Raw genomic sequence first — 22,480 nt, forward strand, 5'->3', positions numbered from 1 at the left:
AAAAAGCCTCCTGGTTCAATGATGACCTCAAGAACTCCAAAAAGAACTGTCGCACCCTCGAGAAAGCCTGGCGAAAAAACCCAACCACAGACAAGATGACCGCCCTCAAGGACGCCAGCCGCAAACACCACCAGCTGATCCGATCCACCAAGACATCAACATTCAAGGATCGACTCGACAACAACGCCCACAACAGCAAGGAACTCTTCAGCATTGTCAAAGAGCTTACCAATCCCAGCGCCGGCACTCCCTCTCAAGACCTCTGCGACTCTCTAGCCTCGTTCTTCCACAGCAAAATCGCTGACATACATAACAGCTTCGCCGACCAGTCCACCCCACTTACCACTGAACTGAAGCCCCCCACCACCACCCTTTGCGCCTGGAACCCGATCAGCACCGAAAACACCATCTGCTTGATGAACTCTATTCACTCCGGATCACCAACTGACCCATGCCCCCAACAAGGCCGACTCCATCGTCGCACCCCATCTCCGGGATATCATCAACTGCTCCCTCAACACCGCTACCTTCCCGGAAAGCTGGAAACATGCCGGACTCAGTGCCCTCCTGAAGAAACCTACAGCAGACCCCACTGAACTTAAGAACTACCGCCCCATCTCGCTTCTCCCTTTCCCCGCCAAAGTCATAGAAAAGACCTTCAACAATCAGCTCGCCGCCTTCCTCGAGTCTAACGGCTCCCTCAACCCCACACAGTCCGGCTTCCGAGCCAAACACAGCACCGAGACCGCCCTCATCACAGCCACAGACAACATCCGAACACGACTCGACAAAGGGGAAACAGCTGCCCTCATCCTCCTGGACCTCTCCGCAGCGTTTGACACGGTCTGCCACCGCACCCTTGTACAACGCCTCAGCAACGTTGGGATACAAGGAAAAGCACTGGATTGGATCATCTTGTTCCTCGCTGGAAGAACCCAGAGAGTCCGCCTCCCCCCTTTCAGATCAGAGGCCACCGAAGTCATCTGCGGCGTACCACAAGGATCATCGCTCAGCCCCATCCTCTTCAACGTCTACATGAGCCCCCTCGCATCCATCGCACGCCAGCACAACCTCAACATCATCTCCTACGCTGATGACACACAGCTGATCCTCTCCCTCACCAAAGACCCAAACACCGCCAAAACCAACCTACACGAAGGGATGAAAGACGTAGCCGAGTGGATGAAGAACAGCCGCTTAAAACTGAATTCAGACAAAACGGAAGTCCTCATCCTAGGATCATCCCCCTCTACATGAGACAACTCATGGTGGCCACCGGCCCTGGGCAGCGCACAGAAACCAACGGACCATGCCCGCAACCTGGGAGTCATTCTAGACTCCTCCCTCTCGATGACCAGACAAGTCAACGCCATCTCATCATCATGCTTCAACATCTTAAGTATGCTCAAAAAGATCTTCCGATGGATCCCCACCGAAACAAGAAAGACGGTCACCCAAGCACTTGTCACAAGCCGACTAGACAACGGAAACACCCTCTACGCCGGAAACACAGCCAAATTACAGAAAAAACTCCAACACATTCAGAACGCCTCCGCCCGACTCATCCTAGACATACCCCGCCACAATCACATATCCGGTCACCTGAGAGACCTTCACTGGCTCCCCGTCAACAAGAGAATAACGTTCTGTCTCCTCACCTACGCACACAAAGCCTTCTACAACCTAGGACCCAAATACCTCAACACGCGCATGACCTTCTACACCCCCCACCCGCCAACTACGATCGTCCAATGAAGCCCTGGACACATTTCCACGCATCCGAAGAGCCACCATGGGAGGAAGATCATTCTCCTACTTAGCAGCCAAAACCTGGAATTCTCTCCCCTTCCACCTCCGCCTCACACAGAACCACCTCTCCTTCAGAAACCAACTCAAAACCTGTCTATTTGATAATTAGCTAACCCCCCCCCCCCACAAGCGCCTTGAGACCCTCTGGGTGAGTAGTGCGCTATACAAATTTTTTGACTTGCCTTGACATAAAGATACTATTGAGAACATCATTCACTCACTAACACACCCATACACACACTCATCCACCCATACAGTCCTGCACACATGCTGTCTTCAAAACACATACAAACAGTGAGTCAGTCATTCATGCTTCTGTGCGGTAAGTAATACTGCTCACCGAAACGAACAAACACTCATTTTGGTACTCAAAAAACCCAATAATAACCCATATACACACTCATGTAGCTACTCACCAACCCATGCAGCCACTTATATACAAAGTGAGACACTGATACAGATATTTAAATATTTAAAGATTACTCGCTAGTACACCTATTCAGTAAGATATACTTAGTAAATTAGTTATACAATCAATTTTACAAAAAAACCCATCCATTTAGACACCTATTTTCCCATTTATTCTTCCATCGACCTTTATATATACATATATAAAAAAAAATATTTTTCAGAAAGACACACAATCACTGGATGATGTCAACAGTGGTGTCATCAGGGAAGTCATTTGAAATGTCATGAGTGATGTCATGAGTGATGTCACTGACCATGTCATGAGTGATTTAATATGTGACGTCATCAGCAGTGCATTGCGGGCGCGCAAGTTATAGCTGAGCTAACTATAACGGAGACATTTCAAAGGTTTTGTATGATAGAAATGTTCAGCTAACTATAACGTGTGAAACCTATAGTTTTTTCAATGAATTTGCAAGGTTTTTTAAATGCTAATTCCTAACTATAACGTGAGTGAAACCTATGTTTTTTTCAGTGAATATATATATATATATATATATTTATATATATATATATATATATATATATATATATATATATATATATATATATATATATATATATATATATATATATATATATATATATATATATATATATATATATATATATATATATTACCTACTGGCGGTCGCCAGTAGTTAGTTATAGTTAGGATTTTTTTCAATGCGATTCATGAAATGGGGTCCGAGATAATAGGGGGTCCCAAAATGTGTTTTCCCCATGTTAATTTCCATAGGGCGGTCAAACTCACTTTTAGCCCGAACGGCTGAATGGATTTCCACCAAACTTGGCAAAATTGTAGGGACTGGTAGCCCGATGTGCCTTTGCTATGTCTCAAGATATGTGCTCCAGTGGATTTTGAGTAATTTAGGTTCAAAAAATATATATATCTATGGCAGCGCCCCGGTACGCGCACCGTGGAGCGCACCAGGCGCGCTACGCGACTTGCGCACGGAAAGCTGATTGGCTCTCGGGTGTCTGTAAACATTCGAAACAGTCCGGAGCGGCCGCCATCTTGTGTCTCGGTAGAAACGAGACACAAGAGGTGGCAAAAACAAAGGGGGAAATGACCATAAGTGGGCAAAGTAGATCCCCCCTGACCCCCTAGGTTTGATGTGGGGGCCATAAAAGGGCCCCGCGGGGCCAAAAATCTTTTTACTTTTTTATTTACTTTTGCGGGGGGAGCGCCCGGTACGCGCACCGGGGAGTGTACCATGGGGAAAAAAGAATGACAGAGTTTTTAAAAAATGTAGCCTTTTTTTTATAATTTGGAGGTAGTTCTAAAAATAACAGTTTTTTTTCTTTTTGTTGTTTTTTTCAGAACAAAAACAAAACTGCTCAACAGGAGCAAAAAAAAAGGGGAAAAATTAGGCCTGGGGAAGGCAGCGGTGTTCTTGCCTCTTTCGTGCAATGAGCTTGATGCTCTGCTCACCATAGCAAAGCAGTTCATCGCATTGCTTGCTAAAAACAGGTTGAATGTTCGGAATCATCTCCAATTCCGCTGCACGTCTTCTCCCTGATGTTGTGGGTCCTCCTGAAGATGTAGAGGCACCATCCCTTGGGGAATTACGTGCCAGGTCTCGGAAACTCTCCTGGGCATAGTTCTGGGGGTGCCTGCGTTGGACGTGGCGAATCATTGTCGAATTGCAAAAACTGTACTTCCTTTTTGGGTCTCCTCGGGAAAGCACAGTATGGCAGATTTGGCATTCTACTTTGGGAGCATTCACCTTTTTAAATCCTTCAGGTATTGAAAAGAAATTTCCAAATAAAATGCTCCTTGATCTTGGGCTGAGGAGGCTCTTCCTGAATAAAGCCATCTGAGTCCTCACTACTGCTGGATGGTCTAGCTGCCATTCTTTGCACAAAATGGTAGGATAGAAAAAAACAGGTCTTGCTGTCTCCAAAGTGAAAGAAGAAATTAAGGAAATGGGTGGGGTTTACATTAGTTGTAAAAGAAAATTGATAACAACCAATGAAAAGAGTTATTTTAAGGACACATGACCAGGGCTTTGATCATTTTGAAACCAAAACTGTCCTGAACCAATAAAAAGTGTTATTTTTAGGTCACATGACCCGACGCGCTTACGCTACGCGCCCCGGGGCGCGGCCCGAGGCGCAGCCCGGGGCGCGCCCAGGGGCGCGTCGCGTAAGCGCGTCGCATGCTTACGTTGCGCGATCGTATTCGCTCGAGTGCTTCCGTGTGCGCTTACGCCGTGCGTATCAAGCGGACGCGGCTATGCGATACGTCACGATGATGTTTTCGTTCGCGGCAATAGCGCTAACGGGACGCTTACCGGTGCGCGCCGAAAAAATTAAGCTTTCTGGTGCGCTCACCTGGGCGCGCACCGGGAGCGCTCCAGAGCAATAAAAAAATTTAAAAAAATAAAAGAAACATTACATTTCATAGCTATAGACATTTGCTATTAAAAAACTTTGAAATTCACTAAAAAAAAACATAGGTTTGGGGCCTTATATATAGTTAGGAATTAGCATTTAAAAAACCTATGAAATTCACTGAAAAAACCATAGGTTTCACACCAGTTATAGTTAGGAATTAGCATTTAAAAAACCTATGGAATTCACTGAAAAAAACAGAGGTTTCAGATCAGTTATAGTTAGGAATTAGCATTTAAAAAACCTAATAAATTCACTGAAAAAACCATAGGTTTGACACCAGTTATAGTTAGCTGGAAATTTTACTGACATAAAACCATTGAAATTCCCATGTTATAGTTAGTTGGACTCACTATAACTTGCGCGTGTAATGCACTGCTGATGACATCACATATTACATCACTCATGATATGTCCGCGTCTGGCGGTGTTGGGCTCGTTGGATAGGGAGAGATTGAGCGTGGTGTCGTCTGCGTATGACACGATGTTGAGTCCGTAGGTTCTGCCGATGGGGGCAAATGGAGGCATGTAGACGTTGAAGAGCGTCGGGCTGAGGGAGGAGCCCTGAGGGACTCCGCAGGTGGTAGGTGTGGGGTCTGAGAGGAAAGGGGGGAGTCTGACCCATTGCGTCCTGCCGGAGAGGAAGGAGCAGATCCAGTCGAGGGCCTTGTCCTGGATTCCTGCGTCGTAGAGTCTGCGTATTAGGGTGCAGTGGGAGACTGTGTCGAACGCCGCTGATAGGTCTAGGAGGATGAGGTCTACTGTTTCTCCTTTGTCCAGTAGGGTGCAGATGTCGTCTGTTGCGGCGAGGAGGGCGGTTTCCGTACTGTGTTTTTTTCTGAAGCCGGATTGGGAGGAGTCGAGGATATTGTGTTCTTCAATGAATGTGGTGAGTTGGCTGTTGATGGCTTTCTCGATGACTTTTGATGGGAAAGGGAGCAGGGAGATGGGTCTGTAGTTTTTGAGGTCGGTGGGGTCCGCTGAGGATTTCTTCAGGAGGGGGTTGACCTTGGCGTCTTTCCAGTCGTCGGGGAACGAGGCGGTCGCCAGGGAGTGGTTGATGGTGTGGCAGAGCATGGGTGCGATGGTGTCAGTGGCTCTGTTGAAGATGTGGTGGGGGCAGGGGTCGGTGGGGGCCCCTGAGTGGATTGACTTCATTGTCTTCAGTGTGTCTTTGGTGGTGAGGGCTGTCCAGTCATCAATCGCTGGTTTCCGGGTGTCGGGGTGGTTGGTGAGGGTTCAGTGTGTTGGTTGTCTTCGTCGAAGTTGTCGTAGATGCTCTTGATTTTGTGGTGGAAAAAGGTGCTGAGTTTGTTGCAGAGGTCTTGTGAGGGAGGGATGTCGGTAGACTCGCTGGTGGGTTGGCCGAACTCCTTAATGATGCTGAAGAGTTCCTTGCTGTTGTGTGCTTGGGTGGAGATTCTGTCTTCATTGTCTTTTTTCCTCGTTTCTCTGATGAGTTGATGGTGAGCGTTGGTGGCGGCTCTGAAGTTGTTGTGGGCTTCTGTGGATTTGGTGTTTCTCCAGGCCTTTTCGAGGCAGCGTCATGTGCGCCTGAACTCTCGAAGTTCGGTGGTAAACCATCTGGCTTTCTTGGCACGGGTATTGTTGTTTTTCTTGAGGGGGGCTATGGTGTTGGTGCTGTCCGAGATCCATCTATGCAGGGTTCGGGCTGCGGTGTTGGGATCGTCGTTTTCCGCGATGGTTGGGGTGGAGCTGTTGAGTGAGGAGATGAGCTGGTCGTCGGTGATTTTGGTCCAGTTTCTTTGTGGAAGCAGGTGCTGGTGTCTGTGGATGGTGGGTGTTCTGAAGGTGAAGTGGACGCAACGATGGTGGGTCCATGGGAGTTCGGTGGTGTGGCTGAAGGTGATGGAGTTTCCTGTAGTGAAGAGGGGGTCGAGGGTGTGTCCTGTTGAGTGCATGTGCTCGGTCACGATCTCGCAGAGTCCAATGTTGTGGAGGTTGTCCAGGAGGCATGTGGTGTTGGGGTCCAGTTGATTGTCGAGGTGGAAGTTGAGGTCTCCCAGCAGGGTGTAGTTGGTGGATGCGATGGCCTGCGGGGAGATAATGTCCGTGATGGAGTTGGCGAATGGTCCGCGGGGTCCAGGGGGTCAGTAGATGAGGGTTCCTCGGAGGGCGGCAGTGGGGGCTGGCCAGTATCTTGAAGTGAAGGTGTTCCATCAGTTCTGTGGACTCGTCAGGGAGTGTGCTCAGGTGAAGGCTGGATTTGTGGACGATGGCAATTCCTCCTCCTGGGTGGGTGGGGCGGTCCTTCCTGTAGATCTTGTATCCCTGGGGGATGGCGATGGCGATGTCCGGTCCTGAGGTGGCGTTGGTCCAGGTTTCGGTGAAGAATGCTACGTCCGGGGTGGTGCTGTTGAGGAGGTCCCAGATTTCTGTGGCGTGTTTGTGGAGGGATCAGACGTTGAGGAGGATGCATTGCAGGGTCTTCGGTTTGGTTGTGTTCTTGTGGGCGGGTTGTGCTGGATCCGTGTTCTTGGCGGTGCTGCAGGTGTGCCGGCAGCGGTGACAGCTGAAGGATCCATGGTGTCGGCTGGTGATGCTAGCTTGCAGTTGTTGTTGCAGCCTGGGTTGAGTGCGTGGAGTGCTGCTGGGTCGTAGCGTTGGCGGGGCGGAGGTCCAGGGTTCCTGGTGCTGGTCGCGGACCGATCGCGGACGGGCACAGACGTGCTTGCCTTTGACGTGCCTTCGGTGCACCAGCGGGCGCCCGCAGCCCGCGGCCGCTGCGCGGCCGCTCAGTGGCAGCCATTAAGTAGGGGTCGGGGAGGGCTGGACAGCTGGGAGGCGAGAGCGGGGAGAGGAGCTGGATTGGGCCGGTTGCGACTTCAGGTCAGGAGTCCAGGCAACTAGCCCTTGGAGCCACTCTGGGGGTCAAGGAATGATAATTTCAAAAAACTTGGGCGTGAACCTGAAGAAAGGGCCATTTTCCAATACTTACCTGGCGTTGTAATGGCATGTGTGGTAAAGGAAAATGTGTGCTAAAGGCTTGCTTTGTAAAAGCAATGCATGGTTTAGGCATTTCGTGGTAATGGCTGCATATCAAACAAATGCGTTGTCACGCAACACTTCCAAGTGCTAGGGGCCATTTTTATGAAGATGTAATGCAGCACAGCAAGTCACCTTGCTGTACTACACATTCCTGCCTTTTCCCAGCGCTGGTGCACAATGTGTTGCCTAGCACCAAAGCAGGCACTCTTGCACCATGGTGCAGGGGTGCCTTCGTTGCATTCAGGATGGTTTTAGTGCAGGGAGGGGCACTTTCCTTCAAAAAAAAATAACCCTTGAGGCATTTTCCTCTTTTTATGTGTGCTGCAGAATGTTTCCTTGTTACGCTTTACCTGGGCAGGCATAGCACTTGTGGCACATTTCCAGGTCTACCAGTAATGATAAATCTTGGAATGCATCAAAATTCATGGGTTTTGCATGAGAACAGCCTTGCACGACCCATGGAGCACATCACTGGGGCAGAGTAACGCAATACATCTATTTGCATCAAGCCACTCATGACCACCAAGAGGTCCTTGTGGGGCTTGATAAATTGGATCTTGAGCGTTACGTCACTTTGCACTGTTGCGTGGCACATGGGAAAGACTTAAACTCTTGATAAACCAGGCCCTTGATGTCCAACCCTGTGATGAAGCATGCCACACTATGTGAGAATGAGTTCATCAACCAAAGAGATGTGATTCATGAGATGGAAATCTCATAAAGATTCAGTAACCAAGAAGGTGGCTGTATTTGTGGTATGTTCACTATAAACTAGTTGCAAAGTTAACAATCCAAAACATCCTGTCACTTTTCTTTACACTTGTGCTTAACATTAATCACACAACCTGGGGATACGAAGGTATCAGTATCTTTAGACACAGATGTATGTATGAGGTATACTAGATCAATACTTTCATAATCAGGACCTGGAATTTAAATAACATGGTATTTAAGCTTTTACACGAGGAAAGGTTTGACAAAGTACAATCAATGATTGTCTGTGATTATGAATAACTGAGTCAGTGTATCTTGGAAACCTAATTATACCACTTAGAAAATGAATGCTTCCTTTTCACGTTCAGCAGTAACATTTTGTTAAACTCTCCCTCTGACCTGTTTTCTCCTCTTCATAACACTCACATTCTTTATAAGAAGACATTAATAGAAATAGGAAAACTGGTAGGCAGTTTCAGCAGACAGCTAAATCCTTACCCACAGCCCTGAAGCTCACAAATCATCTTAGCAGCATTACTCCAGTCCAAAGCATCAGGTTCGTTCTTCAGCCATTTCTGTGCCTCCTGGACGGATTTGGTATCTGGGCAAGCGAAGGTGATCTCGTTGAAATATTCACAGACTGGGAGTGGGTAAAACATATAGGGGCCGAAGCAAAGTACAATCAGGGAGCCTCCTTTAACATCACCTGCTTAGAAAAAGGGTCATACTTTACTGAAGTGAAACTCTTTAATATGTTACATGTGTTTTCTTTATCAGCAAACAAGAATAGACATGTTAACATCAATTATATGTTACATGATGTAATCTCGTGTCACAAGAATTTACCATATCCTCTCTAGGGCTCTTCTTTGAACCTCATATTCTCCCCAGATCTACGTTGGGGATCAACGCACTGCAGCCTCATTATTGGGGTACAGTTGCAGTGTCTGAAAAGACATGCATATATTTCGACTTTGTTTTGCAGTCTGGAAGGGAGTGGTTTAACTCTTGTCTCATTGGCCCCTGCACCTCTCTTGTAGATTATGAGATTTTCTGGACTGTGTGTTTTTTCCCCTTGGATACATGTATAACTAGGGTTACAAGCATTTCTTTCACAGGCTTTGAGACTAAAACAAGATGACTCTTGCATCTGCCGCTCATTTTACTTCCACCAATGCCAGGTCTTAATCTGTGGCCTGTGGCCTGCAATCCACACGTCCTCATTTCGCAGTACTGACACCATAGCAGATATCTGACTTCCTGGCAATTGAGACAATAGGCAGCTCTCTTCGGGCTGTCTCCATTCGCACTCTGTAATATATTTATTCATTGTTTGATCAATGAAAATCACATAAATGACTTAATATAATTTAAATCATAGCTTGAAAAAAGGAGCATTGCATCCATATGTACATTACAATAATAAAATATTAGGATATAATATTCATCTTTCCAGTAATTCAACTAGGCAAATAAGTACAACAAATGTAAAACATGAAAGTGGAAATTCATATAAATGAACAGATAAACTGAGCATTACGTAGCTGCAAGATTAATACTAGTAATTTAATAAACTGTACAGATTTACCGCAATTCATAGCACTCACCCTTGTTTGGTTTGCAGAATCCTGGGCTCAATCAGTTACCCCCAGTATTAGTCAAACAATGCGGGTGATCAGGGCAAAAAGAATGACTTTCTCACAAAGGATTCCACGTTTATTGTTTTTCTGCCTCTTTTGTTAGATTCCGGTTGTTGGTCCAACATAGTATCTCGTTTCTGGGATAGCTGATAATCACTGTCTCCAGTCACATTAAGGCCCTGATTGGCAAATAGGGTTACTCCATCACAAACGTGAGGGATATCCGGGCTGTCAAATTACAATTCCATAATATCGTAGGAAACTGTTAGAGGGCAGACCGAATATTCATCACCTTTGGGATGGAGCATCGCATATGCAAGATCATAATCATGCCCTAAGGTTGTTCCTCAAAATAGCTTGTGCTATTAAACAGCCATCCTCAAGTAGGTCTCCTAACAGAGAGGAGTCGTTCTTTTTCAGATGGAGCAAGATTTTTTATACAATATTTAGGACAGAGTATTTTTGCCAAATATTTAGGCCTTGGTACTCTTATCCCATATTGTTGAGAATAGGAATGTGGCCATACACCAGCACAAAGCAAGTGTGGCTCAATGCTTAGAGCGGCAGACCTTGATGCAGAACGCTGGCCAGGGACCAGGGTTCGATTCCCGCCTCGGCAGGTTTCGGGCTTAAATTCCTCTGACTGGATATTCTCGCCTCAGTGCCGATTCCAAGCATGGGTCCCACGCTGCAACTCTGGGCAATAGCTTGCTTAGTCTCCACAAAGGCCCCCTGATACACAAGGGTTGCCTGGTTTCACCATGGGATGCCCAGGAGTGGACACCCCACAAGGAAAAGCCAGGAGGGGTTCCCTTGTGGTAGGAGTACAAGCGCCGGGATGCCTCCGGGTCACTGTTCGCGCTATACAAATACACCACATTTACATTTACATTTACAATGCCTGTGTAACAAACTGCATTCGGGTATATTCTCTCACATTCCGCACTCATATTTCACTCATCCCATGACACTGTATGGTAGCTGTTCAAAGTGAAGGAAAGAGTAGTATATCCATATTGCTCCGTGTCAGTGAGACTAAGGATGGTGATGATGTTGAGGGAACTGAAGGGGATGTTGTGCCGTCTCTTCATGCTAATTGATGGCCTGCGACATTTTCAGCTGGAACACATTCCCTAGTGTGTCCAAGGTGTAACACCTTGGACACACTAGGGAATGTGTTCCACAATCATGTTTTGCCGTTCTGCATTCTGTTAGTGATAGTAACAACGTGGGCAGTCAGCCTATTGATTGTGTGTGTATTCAACTTTACCTGATGCCTTTTTATGTTCTTGTAATTGATGGATAGTGAGTCTGTCCTTCTTCATAAACTACAGCTTCTCCTTCATAATCTCCTTTTTGGCAGGAAGGGCAGATATGGCATGTGCAGGGCCTGATGCTCTGACTCCATGGAGTAAATCCAGCGATGCAGCTTAAAAATGACTTACTCTTTACACGACATGTATAATGAGAACGATAAGAAACATATAAAATGAATGTGCACCTTGCACATGTTTTAGCAAATGACAACGATCATGAGAAAACATAATCAGCCTGATTCATGAACGGGCCGTTTTGCGAGCCCCTAATAGCAAATCATAGCGAATCGCTATTAAGGACTCGCAAAACGGTAATCATGTAGGAATCGCATAATAAAATGCGATTCCTACTGATTCCTTATTTGCGATTAGCAAATTGCTAATCGCAAATAAGGAATAACTCGCCATTCATTCCTATGGGCCAAAAGGCCCATAGGAATGAATGGGGAGTATTCCTTATTTGCGATTAGCAATTAGCTAATCGCAAATAAGATTGCGATTTGAAGGGTGCCAGGGGTGTCCACAGGACACCATGTAGCACCCCTCAAATGACATTACACATAGGTGTTGCACACACACATGTCCAAAGGACATGTGTGTGTGTAACATGCAACTCAGAAAAATGCATTTAAAAGCATTTTTCTGAGTTTTCGCAATTTACCGCGAGGTCTGACCTCGCGGTAAATTGCGCCTAGAAATTGCGAAATCGCAAATTGAAACAGGATGTTGAATAGCATTTAAGGAATCTCAAATAGAGATTCCTTAAATGTCATTTCCTCGCACATTTGCGACATCGCAATTAGCGATTTTTGCTTTTGGCATGCTGAATCCCAAAAGCAAAAATCGCACTCGCAAAGGGCCGGATTCTCAGAATCCGGCCCTTTGCGAGCCGATTTAGCCTTCATGAATAAGGCTGATAGTACTGGAACCGTACTAGAGTTCTCATATTGTAGAAATAGAGAAAAATGATATACTGTGTGTTTAGTTTTTTTACAGTTGATTTTCGTATAAAGGTCCAAATCATTCTAAACACTCTGAAGAAGTTCTGCATTTTGCTTTATCAAAACTCAACCTTCTGACATCCAGAAAATATTAAAAATTGACATATGTAAGCTATAATTAGGATGCATTATTAGGCTTTACTTGTAACTACAATGATTCACCTGCTGAATTTAAATAAAGTAATTGTCACAAGGTCATCCTCTTTAACTGACTGATTGATGGTATTTATAGAGCGCACTTATGCCGAGGCGTCTTGGCGCTGGGTAGAGTGATCTGGGAATTGCAGATTAGCATAGTGTAAAGAGCCTGGTTTTAATGGGTTTCCTGAAGATGGTGCGCGAGGGCTGAAGTTGGAGCGATACGGGGAGGGATTTCCATAATTTGGCTGCCCAGAATGAAAAACGTTTCCCTCCCCAACTGACCATTTTCATCTTTGGAGGAAGAACCAGCCCAGTGTCCATAGATCTTAAACAACATGATGGAATATATTGAGGGAATATTAATTGTACGTCTTCCGCCCCACCTCCATAGATGGCTTTATGCACTAGGCATAGAGCTTTAAACTTCACCCGTCGTCTCACCAGAAGCCAACGTAGTTGTTTGATGCTGGCCGAAGTGGAGTAATGCTTGGATAGACCATACAAAACTCGAGCTGCAGCATTTTGAAGTGATTAAAGATTATTGAGCTGTTTCACTCCAGCACCCAAATAAAGGGCATTACAGTAATCTATCCTTGATAGGATAAGGGTGCCAACCACCGTTTTCCTGAGGGAAAACGGGATGAATGGGAGAATTTTATGCAGTAAGACCACTTGGTTTACTTGGGGGGAACACGTGAGATCTTCATCAATGAGAAAACCGAGGTTTCTGGCCTTAGACACCGGTGACGGACATGTATCAGCTTCAGGGGGCCACCAACACTGGCTCCAGATTGAAGGTTTCTTGAAAAATTCCAGAATCTCGATTTTTTCGGTGTTAAGTTTTAAAAAATTGACATTCATCCAGGACATCACAGAGGAAAGACAATCACAGAACCGTTCGGCTGACATACTGCCATTTGGAGTGAACGACACCACCAATTGTGTGTCGTCAGCGTAAGACACAAGCGCTAAACCATGACTTTTGATTAGTCTTGCCATAGATGTTGAACAGGGTGGGTGAAAGTGCCGAGCCCTGGGGGACTCCACCCGGGAGGGTGAACTGTTCCAATCTCAGACCTTCCCAGTATATTATTTGTTCTCTGGATTCGAGAAAAGATTTGAGAAGGGTCAGGGCCTTGCCACTGACTCCCACGGACTGCAGTCTATTTATTAACACTGTATGGCTTACGGTGTCAAAAGCTGCAGTGAGGTCAGCAATATTAGGGCCGTCCTGCCACACTCGTCCAGCACCCTTCTAATCTCCTCTGTAGCCATGATCAATCAATCAATCAATCATATCATTTGTAAAGAGCACTACTCACCTGTGAGGGTCTCAAGGCGCTGGGGTGGGGAATGCTTCTACTGCTCAAAAAGCCAGGTCTTGAGGAGTTTTCTGAAGGTCAGCAGGTCTTTGGTCCACTGTAGGTGGATGGAAAAGGTGTTCCAGGTCTTGGTGGCAATGTGGGAGAACGATCTGCTGCCAGTGGTCACTCTTCAGAAGCGGCGGACTGTGGCGAGGTAGGCAGAGCGGAGCGGGCGGGTGGGGAAGCTGAGTCATCTGATGAGGTACGTTGGTCCGGTGTGGTGGAGTGCTTTGTGTGAGTAGGTAAGGAGCTTGAAGGTTATCTTCTTGTTGACCGGGAGCCAGAGCAGGTCTCTCAGGTGGAGTGTGATGTGGCTACGGCAAGGGATGTCGAGGATCAATGGTGCAGAGGCGTTCTGGATGCAATGGAGCCGTCTCAGGAGTTTGGCCGAGGCTCCTTCGTAGGGGGCGTTTCTGTAGTCCAACCTGCTGCTGACGAGGGCCTGGGTGACCGTTCTTCTCGTTTCAGTGGGGATCCACTTGTAGATCCTGCAGAGCATGCGGAGGGTGTTGAAGCAGGAGGAGGAGACAGCGTTGACCTGTTTAGTCATGGAGAGGGTGGAGTCAAGGGTGACCCCTAGGTAGCGTGCATGTTCAGTGGGTGTTGGAGTGGTTCCCAGTACGGTCGGCCACCAGGAGTTGTCCGAGGCCGAAGGGGTGGATCGGAGGATGAGGACCTCCATCTTGTCCTCGTTCAGCTTCAGTCAGCTGTTCCTCATCCATTCAGCAATAGCCCTCATTCCTTCATGAAGGTTGGTTTTGGTGGTGTGGGGTTCCTTGGTGAGGGAGAGGATCAGCTTGGTGTCATCAGCTTACGAGATGATGTTGAGGTCGTGCTGATGGGCGACGTGGGTGAGCGATGCCATGTAGATGTTAAACAGAGTTGGGCTGAGGGATCAGCCCTGGGGTACACAGATGTTCTTGGTGGTTTCGGAGCGGAAGGGGGGAAGGCAGACGCTCTCCATTGTCCAGCAGGGACTTGATGCCATCAGTGGCGGCAATGAGGGCAGTCTTGGTGCTGTGGTTCCTGCAGAACCCGGACTGGGAAGGATCCAGGATGTTGTCCTCCTCGAGGTAGCAGGCCAGTTGTTCATTGACGATCTTCTCCATGACCTTTGCTGGGAACGGGAGCAGGGAGATGGGCCGGAAGCTCTTGAGGTCCTTGGTGTCCGCCTTGGGTTTCTTGAGTAAGGCGTTGATCTTGGTGTGCTTCCAGCTCACCGGGAAAGTTGCTGTCTCAAAGGAGGTGTTGATGACTTTCTGGATATGGGGTGCGATGGATGTGCTGGCTCTGTTGAAGATGTGGTGTGGGCTTGTGTGTGACAGAGATCCGGAGTGGATGGTGTTCATGATTTTGATGGTGTTGTTGTCTTTGATGTTGGTCCAGGAGAGCAGGCAGTTGCTGCGGATGGTGGTCGTGTGGGCCGAGGTCTCAATGGTTGTCGAGGCGGTTGTGGCATTGAAGCTGTCATGGATGTCTGAGATCTTGCGGTGGAAGAATGTGGCCAGTGATTCGCAAAGGTCTTGCGAGGGTGGGACGTCGTTGGTGTTGGAGCTGGGGTTGAAGAGTTCCTTCACAATGTTGAAGAGCTCTTTGCTGTTGTGCATGTTGTTGTCTCGGCGGGTTTTGAAGGATGCTCTTTTGGTGGATCTGTTGAGGTGATGGTGTCTGTGGGTGGTGTTCTTGTGGGCTGCAAGGCTGTCCGGTGTTCGTTCACGGAGCCAGATCTTCTCCAGCTTTCGGCAGGTTTACTTGGAGGCCCGGAGGTCTTCAGTGAACCAGCTGGCTTTCTTGTTGGTGTGACTGTTGGAGGGTTTCTTGATTGGGGTAAGGATGTTGGCGTGTTCGTTGATTCTCTTTCTGAGTTTGCGGGCTGCGGTGTCGGGGTCGGTTGGTGGGCTCTGGGCGAGGGTGGTGGTTAACTGGTCTTCTGTGAATTTGCTCCAGCAGCGGCAAGGCATCTTCTGGGTGCGGTGGTGCGTTTCTTGAAGGTGAAGTGGATGCAGCGATCGTAGTTCCAGTGGAGTTCAGTGGTGTGGTTGAAGGAGACGTGGGGGCTTGCAGAGAAGAAGGGGTCAAGCGTGTGACCGGCAGAGGGGGTGGGTTGTTGTGACAAGTTGTCTGAGTCCAAAGTTGGCTAGGTTGTCGATTGGGGTGGTGGAGTTGGTGTTCTTGTTGTTCTCGAGGTGGAAGTTCAGGTCCCTGAGGAGGATGTAGTCCGCGGAGCTGAGGGCGTGTGTGCTGACAAAGTCGGCGATGGAGTCGCTGAACTTTGATCAGGGTCCGGGGTGTCTGTAGATGAGGGTTCCTCTGAGGGTGGTATTAGGGTCGGTGTGGATCTGGAAGTGCAGGTGATCAGCAGTGCTGAGGGTGTTGTCGGTGTTTGTGGAGACTCTGAGAGTGTTCCTGTGGATGATGGCGATTCCTCCTCCTGCTCTGTTGGTGCGGTCCCTGCGGGTGATCTTGTAGCCTTCTGGGACGGCTATGGCTATGTCGGGTGCTGAGACGGGGTTCAGCCAGGTCAGAGCTGATTCAGTGGAATGCTGAGCTCTGAACCCATACTGGTTGGAATCAAGGATGTTATTATCCTCAAGGTAGGCAAACAGTTCCAAATTAATGGCTTTCTCCGGGACCTTAGAGGATAGAGGTAAACAGGAGATGGGACGATAGTTTTTAGCCTGTTTTTTTTAGGATAGGCCTTATACAGGCCATCTTCCATCCTGCGGAGAAGATCCCTGTTCCAATGACCAGATGAAGCAGAGGGGTCAGTGATGGGCCAACCTCATCTGTAGCTAAATGTAAAATGTATGGGGGGCAGGGGTCAAGTAGGGACCCTGACTTAGTTAGTGAAAGTATGTCTATCACTTGCTTTCCATCCAGACTGGTGAATTGGATAAGACTACCTTGGCAAGAGTGTTTTTTCCATGTCTCTAGAGGGTTCATACTGTTGACCTCCGCTGAGTTCAAAAGTTCTTCATAGACCATTTTGACCTTTGTCTGAAAGAAATCCGCCAGGTTATCCACAAAGGCTTGGTCAGGGGCAAAGACAGTGTCTCTCGGACGTCGGGACAGTGCTGTTACTGTTTTGAACAGTTCTTTAGTGGAGTTTATGGCTTCTAGAATTTTAGATGTGAAGTAGCTGTCTTCGCTGATATTATTGCTCCCTTGTATTCTTTTAGTCCTGAGCCGTATACGATCTTAAGCGCCAAACTGTATGAGGATCGCCAAATGCGTTCCTTAAGTCTGCATTTTATTTTTATTGTTTTTAGCTCTGCTGAATACCAAGGAGAGGATACTAGTCTTTTCTTGGACGTCTTTGTAACTTCCGGTGCCAGCGGCTTAATTGCCTGGGTTATCCAGTTATTAAACTCCGTGGCTGCCTGATTGGGATCTGCACTACAAGGCAGATTCTCTTTCAAAGCCGTAGTTAGCTGTTGTTTTGATATTTTCTTCCAAGCACGTACCTTGTTCAGAGGAGGTTGATTTCTACGGCTCAGGGTATTATTGGATATGTTAATAATTAAATTGACAGCATAGTGATCTGACCAAAGTAAGGGCAGCGAGCTGATCACTTCAAGATGGGCACTGTTAGTAAAAATGCCGTCCAAGGTATGTCCTGCCTGGTGTGAGGGTTCCAGCACAATTTGCATCATTCCAAAACTGGCCAGGGTTACCTCTAGATGAAAATTAAATTCCCCCAGCAACATAAAGAAATCTGCATTAAAGCAGGACTCCATGCAAGTTTGTAAAGTAGTGATGAAAGATTGCCTAGGACCAGGGAGTCTGTATACTAAGATTCCTTGGAAACATTCCGCAATATTTAGTTTTATATTCATACCCTCTGCAATTAGTAGTGGCTCTGGTGTCTTCCTCACCTTATAGCAGGCACAGTAAGTTAGGGCAATCCCTCCCCCTGTGTCCCTGTCCTGTCCATATTAGTGACAAAACAGTCAGATGGAACTATATAATTCCAGTCAGGATTGCTCATGTCATTTCCCCACGTTTCAGTTAGGAAAATCAGATCTGGATTTTCGAGTTGAATAAGACACCTAGATCATTTTTATGTTTCATTACCGACCTGACATTGATCAGGACACAATTGTTAAAGTTGGGTCTATTAATAGCTGACATTTTAGTTTGAGAATTGGGGTGCTGGGCCGACCCATTTTGCATAACAATGAGCAGCCTGGTATTATTAAGCAGTATGTCTTCCCTAGGCCAGTTCGTATTAGAGAAGCTTGGCTTGGTACTGCACTGATTATAGGGCACCTGAGGCATATTTATAGAACCTGTCTTTGCTTTCAAAGCAGAGCACTCACCGAGATTAAAGCTCAGGAGCTCCTCACAAGTATAAAACAGTCTACAGATTTGAGCAGGAGTTCTGGCGGTGGTCGTGCTCCGGGCTTGCTATTGGCGCGCCTTCGGGCACTATTGAATTACGAAAAGTTGGTGCAAAACTGTCATACTAATAACTAGAAATCTAAAACTCTCCAGACATGACCTTTACATTAGAAGGTTCTCAAATGTCCTAAAAAGACAAATGTTTTTAAATGGATGAGAATATGATTCACATATATGTTTTGCAATTAAGTAATAGGATATACTTGATATTAAAAATTTCATGAGACAATCTATGGCATTGACTGCCTTGAGAAATGCATTAATCAAATCACACATGCTTATGTTAAAATATAAACCAGTATATTAATTATGTTATATTGCCTTTTAATGTTTAAGCTTAGTTGCATTCTTTAGGCCAGCGTTCTCTCATGATGTCTGTGAGAAAGTATTTCATTACAGTTCTCACGCAGGTAGAATTCCAGTATTTTCCCACGAGATGCTAGGAGAGTTGATACATATTATAATAAAATATTGACACTTCTTTTTTTCTCTTTTTTTTTCTTTTTTATAATTGCAGAGTACTATAAATATATACATATATTTAGGAATTCATCCTCAAAACAATCGTGCATTTTTCATTTTCCACCCATCCCACCCACCACCGGGGGCTGTGGAGAGCCTCGGACTCCATATCCTTTACATTCTAAACAGTCCTATATAAATTCCCAGGGGCTCATTCCCAGTGTAGTTAAGCAATTTTAAAGAAATCAAAAAGAGCCAGAATTCATATAAATCATATACTTCATGAAAATGTCTTCACTTCTAAACCGATAAAGTGCAATGGGACCTTGCGTCAACATCTAAGATTTCACCTTCTCGATTACCAATTTTTCTCCACCCGTCTGACAGTGGCGGCCATATTAATAAGCCTTTCATTAATGTTTGTATCCCTCTCCTTCCATAAACAGCCTTTTCTAAATTATAAATTGTCAGAAAACGGGAAAGCCTCTGCTGAAATATAGGGGGTTTGTGGTCCACCCAAGCAGATGTGATACTGTCAGGTGGTGCTTTCAGTACCGGCGCCAGAGCAGAGATGCCTGTTCCCAATGCCCCACTCCGGTACAACACCCACACCCACATATATATATGTATATATATATATATATATATTCAAACACCAAATTCTCCACTGTCTTCCACTCTCAGGGAAAATGAAGAAGGCGGACCACACGGTATGAGGCAGAAGGTATTTTATTTCGTTCCCGCTCTGCTGAGACGCGTTTCGAGCACCTCCGTGCCCTTGTTCACACAAAATATCAGCAGCATTGTATTCCTTATAAATATTTTTTTCTGTTACCTTTGCCCGCCCCTCGTGCACATAATCACGTGATGCTCTCTAGCATAGACATAAAAGACATAATTACATCTTCCATATGGCGTATTTCAACTTTAAAACCAAGTACAATTTATACAATCTTATTGCACTGTTTTTTCCCTTTTGATTTTATATTTATAACTGCATTTACTTTTGTGTAAACATTTACTCTCATACTCGGCATTAATGCCTGACTCTCCTAATGTGGCCACAGAGTTGATCATACTTCCTGCGTTTAGGAGGGAACATCCATATAAACAAAAGACAACACTTCTTGTATGTTTCCAAAAACTGCACCAATAATATAAAATTGCATAAATATGATTTTCTATTGTTAAAAACTATAAATAAATCCTATATGTACAGTATTTCATTACACATAATATTCAATGAATCTATGTACCATATTGTTTGCAAAATTATCTGTTGACCTTAGTTAATGTCAGTCCCTTTCTTTAACCTATTAGAAGTCCAGAGTAAAATTACCGTAAATTTGCACAAATTTCTTGTAAAATCTAAAGTTTACGCTTAACTATAGACCAGCTAGAGTACTTCCAAAAGTTCCATAAAGTGCTCAAAGTGCTAAACAAAATTAAAATAATGTTAAAAAACCCATACAATACAATACAACAATTATAAATACATTTTGATTCTTTTTGGAGGTCTTATTTTCTTGTTTCCTTTTTTTCATTTCATTTCTAATCAATTTACATCAGAGCTTTATACATAAAAAACCTTAATGGTTTGGAGCTATGTGCTATGATGTTATATGCACTTATTTAGCAGTTTACAAAACATCTATTCTACATCTTTAGCTATACCTTACTGTCTAACTCCAGTATGGTTCGAGTTTCTAATCTTCTTAATAGTTTTTCCCTATCCCCTCCTCTGCGCAGTGGTGCTACTGCATTAATTACAAAGTAGCTAAGGCAGTTCAAGTTAATAATATGAACTGCCTTAAAGTGACGTGCTACAGGGTATGCCGTGTCGCAATTGACAATGGCCCTGAGATGCTGCAATATTCTGGCGTGCACCTGTAATTTGGTGCTGCCAACATATCGCAGCCCACAGGTACACGCCAGAACATATACAGCAAACTCAGTGCGGCACCCATAACTACCCCTAATAGCAATGCGTGTGTCAGAGAAAGGTGTTGTATAGTGGGTTGTATTTATACCGAATTTACAGGCCCTGCATGTGGAACATTTAAAAAAAAACATTCTTTGTGTTAGCCATGTCCCGGCAGTTTTTATTTCTGGGCTAGACCTGACTAAATCGCCCCGCATTCATTTAGCCCTCCTGAATGTAATGGTGGGTGACTGATCTAGTCTGCTGGCTAGTACCCCGTCCGTGAGTGCTATAGGCCAATTTTTACGTATTATAGCCTTGATTTTCCTTTCTTGCCTACTGAAAGTGGTTATTAGGCGGGGGGCTCATTCTTGTCCGTGACCTCAGCTGTTTTTGGACTTAATAGTGAGTCGCGTGATCGTTCCCCAGCCCTTATCATAGCTCTGGAGAGAATATCATCTGAGTTTCCCCGACTTTTTAACCTAACCATCATTTTAGTGGCACAGCTATCAAAGTCATCCGGTGAACTGCAAATTCGGTTTAATCTTAGCAGTTCACCCAGTGGAATGCTCTTAATCAAATGCCAAAGATGGTTGCTGCTGGCATGCAGAATACTGTTGCCAGCAGTTTCTTTTCTGAATAGAGTAGTTACTAGCGTGTTGTAAGAGACAGTAACACGTACATCCAAAAATTCCACTGTTGTTTCGCTAATCTTCGATGTAAAATGCAAATTGCATGTATTAACATTTAACTCCTTTACAAACTCCTTGGCACTTTCCACATCTCCATCCCAAATAGCAAAAATGTAGTCCATAAAGCGGAGCCAATGTTTTACCCTGTTCTTTTGGGGCTCTTCTCAAGGACCTGCTTCTCCCACCAGCCTATGTGTAAACACGCGTAGCTGGGGGAGAAGCAGGATCCCATAGCCACACCTCTCTCCTGTTTCCAGTGTTCTTTGTTAAATAGGAAGTTGTTATTCAGACACCATGTAATTAATTCACGAATCATTTTGTTGTGACTGTAAAATTTGCACGGTTTGTTATCTAAAAAATACTTAACTGCGCGCAGGCCTGCCTCATGCGCAATGCTAGTGTATAGGGACTCTATGTCTAATGCAATTATTATGTATATAATATATATATCTAACCAAAGAAGTGCCACACCCCGGTTTCTGGATAAGGTAGCTTTATTTCTATTGGTGCAAGCAGTCACGTGTTGAGGCACCTGACGCGTTTCGGCCTATAGCCTTTCTCGAAGGTACAGCCTCTGAAGTGCAGTGTCCCAGGTGTAAGTAAAATGCCCTGATACTGCCGTACTACACATCCCATAATGCCCCATGATAGCAGCGCAAATGTCCGTGCACTCACAGTGATGTTGTTCTGCTGCTCACTCGATTTTGTTGTTGCAGGTAAGTGCGGCAAATCAGGGACAGACTGGTGCACTTATAGTACTTTATGTCTATAAGCACTGGGTCCAGAACCTGCCAAGTAGAGGCATTTGCACTTCAGAGGCTGTACCTTCGAGAAAGGCTATAGGCCGAAACGCGTCAGGTGCCTCTACACGTTCTGACTGAGAACTTCTTCAGAGGTACGCCGTAACTTCTAGTTCAGGTGATAGTGAGGCCACGGAGATTGCAAGTCATTTAGAAGATCGCCCCCGGTGAAACGCCCCCAGTGGCTCACAGCGCCTTATGGTGCTCTTGGTTCACTGTCTTTTCTATGCTTTTAACCCTCCATTGGGTAATTATTTCAAAGTTATTTGTTACATTGTTTGTTTAAAAATGCAATGTTCTTTGTGCCCAAAGAAACCATTTTTCGCGGTTTCCCTAGGTCCAT

At 45.7% G+C, this 22,480-nt stretch overlaps 1 protein-coding gene across 2 annotated transcripts in view; it reads right to left on the bottom strand.

Annotated features, from left to right (window-relative positions):
- LOC147712960 (nicotinamide N-methyltransferase-like) overlaps positions 1-22,480 on the bottom strand; it is a 158,220-nt gene that overhangs the window by 37,556 nt on the left and 98,184 nt on the right. Inside the window, exon 2 of one of the 2 annotated variants that reach the window (XM_086920403.1) lies at positions 8,898-9,108. In XM_086920403.1, the coding sequence (XP_086776529.1) occupies positions 8,898-9,108 (211 nt within the window). The remainder of the gene's footprint in view (positions 1-8,897; positions 9,109-22,480) is intronic. The other variant, XM_086920404.1, reaches the window with a different exon arrangement.

The sequence above is a fragment of the Lissotriton vulgaris genome, chromosome 5 (genome assembly GCF_964263255.1).
Source record: "Lissotriton vulgaris chromosome 5, aLisVul1.2, whole genome shotgun sequence".
NCBI lineage: Eukaryota > Metazoa > Chordata > Amphibia > Caudata > Salamandridae > Lissotriton > Lissotriton vulgaris.